The 11,185-nt window shown below is 38.7% G+C and overlaps 1 protein-coding gene across 1 annotated transcript; it reads left to right on the forward strand.

The window, feature by feature from the left end:
• Positions 1-945: 945 nt before the first annotated feature.
• LOC306895398 (uncharacterized protein) lies at positions 946-10,953 on the forward strand (the record flags this gene model as incomplete). The annotated part of the gene is made up of 6 exons (XM_079458620.1): positions 946-1,011; positions 1,092-1,231; positions 7,640-7,689; positions 7,758-7,802; positions 7,887-7,957; positions 10,779-10,953. The coding sequence occupies exons 2-6, from the start codon at positions 1,204-1,206 to the stop codon at positions 10,951-10,953; spliced, it is 369 nt and encodes a 122-aa protein (XP_079314746.1). The 5' UTR covers positions 946-1,011; positions 1,092-1,203.
• Positions 10,954-11,185: the final 232 nt, after the last annotated feature.

Below are 11,185 nucleotides of genomic sequence, written 5' to 3' on the forward strand. Positions count from 1 at the left end.
TCAGCGCTGAGCACACCATCTCCAGCCACTGCTGCATTCTCCTCAAGAAGTGTTCGAGTGCAGCCTGTGATAAAAAAAGCCCAGTTTATAATATTCTCATTAATAAAAAAAACTTTAAAAAACACATTGACCGCAAACACACAGAACAGCCAATACAGGACATTAATGCCACATTCCATCTTGCAAGCCAGTGCATCGACAGGACAAATGGCATATTTAAAGTCCTTAAAGTTACCAAGGGTCACAGTGTTCCTCTTCATATTCAGCTCAATACATGGGTAGAACACCATAAGGTCATCTGTGAATCACATGAATGTCAGGTCAACATGGAAGTTGCACAGAGGAGTGGGCTGTCATCATATCAGTGCAAACACATGATCCATTGACCACATGATGAAATACATCTGTAACTTACTGCACAGAACTAGTCTCCTGAAAGAGGAGATTTTAACTGAAATGGTAAAAGCAAAGTGGTTTAGTAATGAAAAGAAGATATGCCTTAAACGGCAGCAGCTTGCCAACAGCAATTGCATTCACTCTCTGTTCAAACTTCGATTGGCACCCCTGAAACAAAGAAGTTTATTTAAGTATTTGAACCCAGTGTCTCCTATTACAGCCGGTTGGGACGTGTATTGGTTGTGTATTACTCAAAATTATACACATGGCATTGTCCCTGTGCCAAATTGCGGTCTTCATGTGTGCACAAATGTATTGCAAAATGGCACCTTTTTCAGCAGAGAAGAATCACCACACAAAGAGCCACATGCACAGTCTGAGATCCTCCAAAAGATCTGGGGCTAAATAATATGGTATGTTACATTCTTCAGCACAAGAAGATACACGTTGATCTACCAGACCATGTGCATGTACCAACACCAGACAAAGACTACACAAGAAACCTTTGTCCAGATGAAAGCATCTGTCAGAGTTGTCCAGGTGTTTTCCCCCTCAGTGATCCCATCCTAATTACAAAGAAGGCTAAAATTCTCACAAACTGGTCCATTATTGAAGGTATGATTTGCTGTCATGTAATTTTTGTGTGTGATATTCAGCTTAATTGTCCTATGATGTATTGCTTGTTTATAATTTAGATGTTGCCACCTACTGTAAGCAGTGCCCACTTTGTGGAATGTTCTACCATTACCAGGAGTGGAAAGACCACCTACATAACTTCCATGACCACATTATCCTTGCCATACCCTTATGCCCAACATTGAGAAGCCATATCGAGGTAACTTTTAATTTAACACTATAGTTTAGGTATATATGTATGTTACTTAAAACTGATTTTGTTTGTTCCATGTGCATACTTCAGTGAGCAGAGTAATTGATTTTTTGCAAGATTTGACAGGTTTAAAGTGTCCGTCAGCAGACACGGTGCTGCATGCCTATTTACACCTTGAGGCCCTTACAAAACATGAGTAGGCCTACAAGGCCTATTCATGCCTTAACTGTTGTCAGTGTTTTGCTTGTTATGTCATGTTTTGGCCTCTAGAGGTCCTCATGGTGCTATCAGGTCCTGCTTATTCAATTTGTAATTAGTGTTATTAGGTTCACATGTGTCTCATTCAGATGTATGTATTTAAGTCACTCTGTCTCTTAGCCTCTTTGCTTGGTGTTTAGTTGTTCTAAAGCTGGTTGCCCAAGTAAGTGATCCCTAACAAGGAGATAATTACCTCTGGAGTTTTTTTGCTGAATGTCTTTGGAAATATTCTTGAATATTTTTTTGACCCGTTGGACTGGTTTAGTTTTTTTGAGGATTACTTTTTGATGATTTTTTTGCTCCAGCTGTGGATTTCTGTTGCTTGTTCTTCTATTAAAACTAATACTGCATCTCATCTTCCTCTGCGTCTTAATGTTGGGTTTACAATCTCCAGTGGCTCAAGGATTGAGAGTCTGACTTTCACCGAAGAGCCCTGAGTTCTAGTCCCAGCTCTGACTAGAGCTTATACCCCTGTTGTGATCATGGATCTACACAAAAAAAAGTGTTTTCTGGTATGTTTATTGTAATCATGTTCAAGTCCAAGTTTTTTTTCTATTTAATTTTCTTCATGTTATTGCCATATAGTGATTTAAGTAAATTTAAGGGGAGGTCAATGTGGAAACATTCTGGGAGGCATTGTCCAAAGAGATGATAGGGTGTGGATTGGTTGCAAGTATGTTCAAACTGTTTTTTTCACTATATTACAAAGAAATTAAAAGAATCACACAGCTTATGTTTTTAATTCTGCTTGTCCATTTGTTAAAGTGGTATGACGCGTATAGAGAAAAACATTACAAACATTTTAAAGAAAGCAAAGATAAACACTTCAAAAACATAAAGGCCAACACCTCATGAAGCAAGACTAGAAAATTTCCATTACATTCCCCCCTTTTATCATATATGATAACCAAAATCTTTATACTTTGACCTTGTAAGAGGAGCAATGCCCTTTCTCTTACAGGTTTCATTCTTCTATCTAAACAGTTCTGAAAACAGTGAATTAAACATGGTAACATAATCATAAGCAACAACAACCCTACAAGAATTGGCAATGCCACCTGCTTAAACCTTCATCACCTTCCATATTCCCACTCTTATTTGGTAAGTTGCTCCCGTTCCCTCATAATTAAGATTTAGAGCTGGAGCTAGTCGAAAACACGTCCTTTTTATTTGGCCGTCCCAGGGGACATAATGGCCCACAATTTCAAAATGTATTGCCTTATCACATCACCTGAGCTACGCATACCTCTACACAAATACATATTTGTTCCTAGCAGAATTAGGGTCCCACTGTCCCTCTTTTATAAAACCTTGAAATATAGGGTTGCACAGAAACAAAGTATTTTCCTTCTTCCTCTCTAATTTCTAGGGGCTCGACAAATCATGCCTCGAACAGTTGATTCCCTTTGCAAGCACCAGCAGCGGCGCTCCTGTTAATTGAGACAGCATGGTCATTGCGAAGAGCCATGTGGATGCCATTGTGATGGGCCTATGGTTGGGGTTGCCACTCCTTGGATACCCCTTTTTGCAGTGGGAGGCGTGTTTCCACGACTTTCTCCTGAAATCTTTGACTACCACGAAGTCTCCTGTGTCAGCTCCTGCTCTTTTGACCTGCACAAATATTTTTGAGAGCAAAAACACATTGCCTGTAACATCCCCCCCCTTTTGCGATTCAAAATCGCAAAAGCAGGGAAAAAATGTTTTGGCAAACAGGTGAGGCCATTTGAGTTCCAATCAGGTTTCCATCCCCTTCATAGGACCGAAACAGCTCTTCTTAAAATAACCAATGACCTCCTGGATTATTAACAATCTTCATCCTCCTTGACCTGAGTGCGGCTTTTGACACCACTACCCACACCATCCTCATCACCTGATTAGCTTCCCTTGGATTATCTGATACACCCCTGCACTGGTGTATCTCTCTGGCCATACTCCGTATGTACAACTTAGAACTTTCAGATCCCACTCTGCCCCTCTTTACTCTGGTGTTCCCCAAGGCGGTTCATTTTCTACCTTTTCCCTCTTGGCCACATTTTTTCGTAAACATAACATCCAGTTCCATTGCTATGCAGATGACACCCAGCATTATTTATTTTATTTTATTAGTCTATTTGACGGACCGTGCACAGGTCAAGCCCTGAACCAGAGTTAGCTGTACAGCTAATTTACATCTCTGGTCCCTGGGCAAGAAAGATATAAACAGTATAGACAATGTAGATCATAGTATCAAAACAGATACTTAACAACAAACAACTAAGTTCCATTTTTCTACTACAGAAAATGAAAAAGCGGATTGTCCAAAAAAATGGTCTTCTTAAACTGAGTGTAACAGTCACCTCTTACAGAAGCCCTGGTGACCCTTACGTTATCTCTACAAAATGACACACATTGCTTGAGTGGAGGTCGTGCAAGATCATGGATCAAGTTATACATCAGGTACATGTCTGCAAAGCAGAGAAAACTACTAAAGGTTAATGGGTTGTATTTTTTTATAATGATGCAGTGGTGATAGTTTCTTGGTTTTTTGTCGAACTTTCACGGATTGTTTGTAAAGGGTACATAAAGGTTTTAGCATAGTCCCACCTGCCTGGGACCAGCTTGTCGAACAGTAAGATAAGTGTGAGAAAATCAGCAAAAACAGTTTAGCTCCAGCTATTGGTAACTGGTGTCTTATATGTCTAAAAGTAGCTAAACTAGCTCGGACACAATTGGAGATCTTTGTGTTTTTTAAAACTTAAATTAGAATCAATAATTATGCCCAGATACTTAAAATTATCAACAATATGTATCACCTCTCCCATAATACAGATATCGGGTTGATGTTGTATACCATTCCTTTTGATAGATAAATAAATGCCCACTGTTTTGCTTACATTAAGAGTAAGACAATTGAGAGTTAACCAGTCTGAAACTTTGGTTAAAACAGCAGTAAGTTTTGCTGCAGCTTGTTCTCTAGTTTTTGCCTGGGTGTAGATAACCCTATCATCAGCGTACATTTGGATGTGACTTCTGGGCAAATCAATGGCAGGTCATTAATATATAAACTAATAAAATTGGTCCTAAAATGGATCCCTGGTGGACTCCAGTAGTGCAGTTAGCAAAGGAGGAGCATTTATCATTAATCCTGGTGCACTGCTTTCTCGAATCTAAATACGACTCCATCCATGTCAGAGCATTGGGAGAGAAATTGATCTTTGACAGTTTAGATACAGTGAATTACAATCTTATGTTATCAAAAACCTTCTTAAAATAGCGGAAAACAGCCCCAACAACCCCTCCATTGTCAAGGCTGGATTTTATTTGCTAAATAAAATTACAAGTAGCTGTTTCTGTGGCATGATGTTTCCTGAATCCAAACTGCATAGGGTGCAGTGGAAAATGTCCTTCATTTAAATAGTCTAGCAACTGGTTACAGACTGTCCTCTCCATTACTTTGGAAACAGCAGGTCTATAATTTGTTATATTAGTCGCATTTCCAGCCTTAAAAATAGGGGTCATGACAGCTGATTTCCAAGCATTGGGAAAAAAAACTTTGTTTAATGAATAGATTTACTAGATGAGTAATTGGAGTACAAAGGATACTTTTATACATCTTCAGAAATGCACAGATTTACCAGATGAGTAATTGGAGTACAAAGGATACTTTTATACTTCTTCAGACATGCACAATCACAAGTAAAAACATCTTTAGCCTTAGAGTTCTTTAACTTACCTAAGATTTTAGTTATGGAAGATTCTGGCACTTCAGAAATGCTAAACAGTGGAAGATTTTCATTTGATGGTGAAATGACCTTCCCTCTTAGACCAAAGCCTTGTGCCAAATCTTGAACTGAATTTATAAAATAACTATTAAGCATAGAAGATATTTAATCTTTGTCTTTAAGTTACCATGTACATTTATTACGTAACTGTTGAAAGGTTCTCCTATGATGGGCTAACCCTGACTTAATTGCAGTTTTTAGTACATGATACCTTTGCTTCATTAGTATCCATACTTTTTCATTAAGCCAGGGCAGATTTAGCTTTTTTCTAGAATGTGTAACACTTTTACTGAACTCATTTTTAACATTATTAACCTTGGTCATTAAACTTCTAGAAGTAACCTCTAAGTCCTCTATGGGCAGGATCTCACTCAATGTTAGATGACTCAATTGGTTTTCAAATTCATTGATAAACCTCTTTGGTATAATGTTCAAGACCTTTTTACTTTCTTGCTGGTATATGAACCTTTGTTTCGTTAATTTCCGTGATACCATTGTCAGATTATGATCCGATAGCCCTGTCCAAAAATTGAATGTTTTAGTTAGTTTATTATTAATATGAGATCAATCTGCGTCCGAGATGATGGGGTGATTCTGGTTGGACCTTCTATCAATTGTTTTAGGTCAAATTGACTTGTTATACCTTTACGTTTTTTTTCCTTTGACTTCTCAGTCCAATTAATGTTTAGGTCTCCAACCCTTTGTTCCTATCAAATTCTTTCAAAATATTTCTCAGGTGTTCATAAAACATACTATTTGATGACAGGGGTCTAGATACACAAATAACAATGAATGACATGTTGGTAGCTAGAATCATTCTTACTGCCATACATTCAATATCCATACAGTTTAGTTCAATTTCATTGCAGTTTATACAGTCTTTAACATGCATCAGTAGACCACCTTCTCTGCCAGTATTTCAATCTTTTCTAAAGATATTATACCCTGGTACTAAGTATGCCGTGTCAGGTGATGAGACTGTCAGCCACGATTCCAACAAAAAAGGAAATCCATATTTGAGTCTGTGAGTAGTTTATCAAGTTGATCATACAGAATAATTTAGAGGATTGCATTGCACTGAAATATTGCATTGTCTTCCCTGCTTCCATGGACCGCGGAACGCATTTGAACTAGGGCGGGGCCATAATTTAAGTCACGCAGAGGGGTGGGGGCACATATGCATTGAAACAATATTACTGATGTATTAAATAACGTTGTGGAGCACAGTCACATCTGCAGTACACACATGATGACACACATGCTTGCTCCGATTAACTCCTCTAATCCCACTCTAACATTCACACACAACAGGCCAAACCTATTTACACATAAACGCACTGATGAAACTATAGCAACAACAAAGGACATCCAGTCCAGTCCTCAACCACAACTAATCTTGCTGCCTTGAATCTTAATCAACATCATAGTCTTTATCATCACTCATATCAGATTGATGTGCAGAGCCGCATGCACGCACGCACACACACACACAGACACGCACACACACACAACCAACAACAAAACAAGTAAAGTTTCCCACTCATTTCACACAATGTCAGCCAGTTAAAATCTTTGAACAACTGTGTAGCGAGTTAGGCGGGACAAGAGCCGGGATTCGAGGTGTACGCGCACCGGTCTCGTATCACAGAGGAGATTGTGGAGTATAAAAGGACTGTCAGTGAGAGAGGACAGGGCCCGAATTAGTGTTTATGTTTGGGGACAGCAGTCGACCGTGAGGTGGCTGCCGGTCTTTTACTTAGGTGTTTATTGTTTGTTTTATTTGATTAAAGTTTGTTGAATGTTCACCGGTTCCCGCCTCATTCCTTCCCTTTTAATGTAGAGCGAGGCAGTTGTATACAGCCTGAAGGGGTTGTATTCTCAATAACAACCGCCTTGCTGTACATTATTCTGCTTATTACATGGCAAAATAAATCAATAATTTGACACAAAATATTTATTCAAAAACGATTGTATTGCTTCCGCTAAAGAAAACAGTCTGTTCTGTCTCTACGGTTAAAATTCTGCGTACATAGCAAAGCTCTGCATCGCAACGGTGTGTTATTCTTTGCAGCGGTCTAAAAAACACATTCTACATTAGAATTCAACCAAGCCATGCAATAAACTTGCTTAATGGTTACTTGCATGATGTTCTGGTTTTGCATGCTGTAACGGTTTTTACAAAAAAATATATTCAGAGCTTTAAACTGTATGTGTTGCACAATGAAACTTAATATTATCAAATCTGTTTAATTATTTGGGTATTTTTGTTGCAGTAAGATGACAGACAAAATTTTACCTGGCAAATGGGTGCTACTGAAAATCAAAGTTGGTTAGAAAAAAGTTGGCTGAAGTTGGGACTGAAGTGTTAAACCCTTAATAACCATGTTTCTTTTAGGATATCCCACAACATATTGGGGTTTTGACTGTGGAGTCTTCATGTTGATGGTGAGAGATTCTGTTTAGATTTTTTTTAAATTTTACGAAATTGTTCCTTAACTTTTGCTGTTTTCCAGTATGCTCTACATCTTGTCATTGGAGCACCCTTTGATCTTACATCTGTAAGTAATTACCAGTTCAAGTAATTGACCTTTATGATGTTGTAGCAGTTGAAATATCAAGATTTCTCTATTTTTGTCTTCTAGTGCGACTTTCCAAACATACGGAGATGGTGGTGTCTAATTCTTCTGGATAACTTTGGGGTTTTCTCTGAAAGGTATCTACCTACTGGACATTTTTACCCTCTTATGATTCATTTTAAATTAATCAAGATATGTATATTCCAGTGCAGAAATCCCTACAAGGCTCAAAAAAGAGAACAAGCTACGCTTAGCAGCAGTGAGACAGTGTGAATACATATTTATTAGGGCTGTCAATCGATTAAAATATTTAATGGCGATTAATCGTATGATTGTCATGAGTTTACTCGTGATTAATCGCAGATTTTTTATCCATTCTAAATTAACCTTAAATTTATACTTTTCAAGTTTTTAGTACTCTATAACATGGGCATGGACAATAATTATGCTTTATGCAAATGTATATTGTTTATTATTAGTGAAACCATTCTGGACATAAGACATTTTTCAAAGGTCATAGAACATAGAAAAAACACAGGTTTCCATTACTTCTTTCTTTCTAGCTATTAACTTACACAAGCCTGTTTAAATTTTCGCACAACAGGGCAGATCACTTCTTCTAAACATGCAAAGTGTACATTTATTACTGAAACCATCTTAAACATGGAGCATAAAGAACATAGACATGTTTTTCAAATAACTTGTTCATGGCTATTGAAAAAAAGAACATGGACAAAATACAGGTTTCCATTACCATCCTTTCTTTCCACTGAGCCAATTAATCAAACAGACAAGCCTGTTTACATTTTCAGACGACAGGGCAGCTCGCTTCTTCTGAACAACATGCCCTGACAGTGAAAATAGTCTTTCACAAGGTATGGATGTGGCAGGTGTTGCTAAGTATCTTCGTGCAAAGTTAGCCATCTCACTGTGTGCACCTTCATGTTTGGACCACCACTGCAGGGGACAGTCCTCTATCCCAATAGAATCCACACATTTCTCAATACAGTCCTCTTCATCATCAGATGAAGAATCTGGCGCAGACATGAGACATGACATCTTCTTGGGTGGCTCAGTTGTCACTGGTTTATTTGGCTGTGCAAGCCCCTCCCCGCTCTCTCGGAGCAAGGCACAGATTGAACTCCACACCTCAGCTCTGTCAGCCCTGCTAAGACATTTTAGGTCCTTAAATCTAGGGTCCAGTGCTGATGCAACCCTCAGCCATGCGATGTTGTTTTTTTTCCTTCCGTTTGTCCATGTCGGTTGTGAAAGTTTCCTTAAACTTAATCATGTATGCTGGGTCGTCGCGAAAGATGACACAACGCTGGCAGCACAACTGAGCATGAAACAAAGTTTTGTCCTCCTAGTAGTTCAGACACATACCTACAATAATAATTACAATAATAGAGAAAGTGATTATAGTTAGACATAAAACGCATTCAATCTCTCACTCTACTGACACACGCACGCATGACACACATGCAAGCACCACACACACTCATAACACGCACACACAAAACAGACACACTTCCTCGTTTTTGTTAAATCCTTACATTGATTGAGAAACAAACATAATTGAAATGAGAATTACCTGCAGTGTTCCAGCACAGCCTTCAACCTCTTCAATTTATCCAGTGCAGCTGCTGTGGGCATGTTGATGTTACTTGCATGTAGGGCCAGTGCTTCTCTTAATGGTTCTTGATTTCTTTGAATACGCTTTATCATTTCCAGGGTGCTATTCCATCTGGTTGACACCTCCTGTGTGAGTGACTCTTTCTTTTGATGATGTGTAACTTGCTTTTGTTCGAGCTCGGCTGCATTTGCTGGGCTTGAAATGGCCCACTACTTTTCTACATTTTGCCAAGGCGCTGTCAAACGGGCTGTTTTGGAGCGTAACTGTGATAGCTCGGTGGAGGCTGTGGGCAATGCAAGGCATATGCCCGAACGGGAGCTGCCTGGCCGCCGCAATCATGTTGCGTGCACTATCAGTAGTCAGTGTGCTAAATTTGAGTTCAATATTCCACTGTCTGGCTACCTGCAGAAAGTGCTCAGCGCAAATGTTAGCATAGTGCCTCTCGTCTGTCTTCATAACGGTCAAAGCATGCGACCGGAGTTTCCAGTGTGTGTCAAAATAATTAGCCGTGACCCCCAGGTAGCTATGGTTACTGAGGGAAGTCCAGTAATCTCCGGTGAGCGCAACCTTGTTTGTCTGTCTTAACGCCTCTTCAACTTTAGCTTTCTCCTCTTTGTAGGAGTCGTGAATCCTGCTTTTAACAGTGGCTCTCGAAGGTAGTTCATATGTATTATCGTTAGATACGATGCGAATAATTTCAATTAGACCCTCGTCCTCCACTACATTAACTGGCCTACATGCTGTAGCCAACCATTTAGCTATAGATGTGGTGAGTCTATTGCTTGTGGAGTTGTCCATCCATCTCCTTTGAAAACAATCGAATGTTGTCTGACTCTGGCGAGTGGGTGGAGAGCTCTCTGCATCAGTTGTATGCTTCGCCATCAAGTGATATTTTAAACTCGACGTGCTGCGGTGATAACTTAATTCACATCGACAATAGAGGCAGATAACTTTTGTCTTGTCGACAGAACCGTCAGACATCGTTTTATAAATGAATTTCCCGTTCAGAAGACCTTTTTCCTTCTCCATTTCTGTTTGATGCTGCATGTCCATTCCCCAAACTACGGGCAAGTCCAAGGGTGAAAATGCGTGATGCCTTAATTGCGCGTAAAAAAAATAGTGCCGTTAAAATGAATTATCGTTAACGCGTTATTAATGCGGCAATTTTGACAGCCCTAATATTTATATAATTATATTTATAATTATAATATATCTTAACATACATTTATAAGAAATATTAGTCACATTTTCCTTAAATTCTGTAATGAAAACTCCCAATAATCTGGCACATGAAAAAAGCTGTGTAATTGGCTCCATTCCAACAGCCATCTGTTCAAGGGTCCAGTGGAGGAGCCTCTTTTCATTCAAATGAAGGAAGATAAGGAAACAGCCCTCAACAGACAGAAGATTCAAGAGAGCTCTTTGCATTTCGGTTTCAGCTCAGGGATGACATGGAGGTGTTTTTGCAAGAATGCATGGACAAAATGGGCCTCAGAGTAAATTCTTCGTTTGACAGATTTTGAAGTTTATTTACATTTTTCTTTCTTTTAAAAAACGATTAAATATTTATATAAACGATTAATATTTATATAAAATGCGCATAAGTTTCAAGCATTATTTTGTAACAGCGTGATCAGGAATTTACTCTCATAATACAATGAAACAGATAACTATACAATTATATTACACAAGATTAATGTTTTAAAATGCATATTGTACTGTACCTTAATGT

The sequence above is a fragment of the Barbatula barbatula genome (assembly GCF_947034865.1).
Source record: "Barbatula barbatula genome assembly, chromosome: 6".
NCBI lineage: Eukaryota > Metazoa > Chordata > Actinopteri > Cypriniformes > Nemacheilidae > Barbatula > Barbatula barbatula.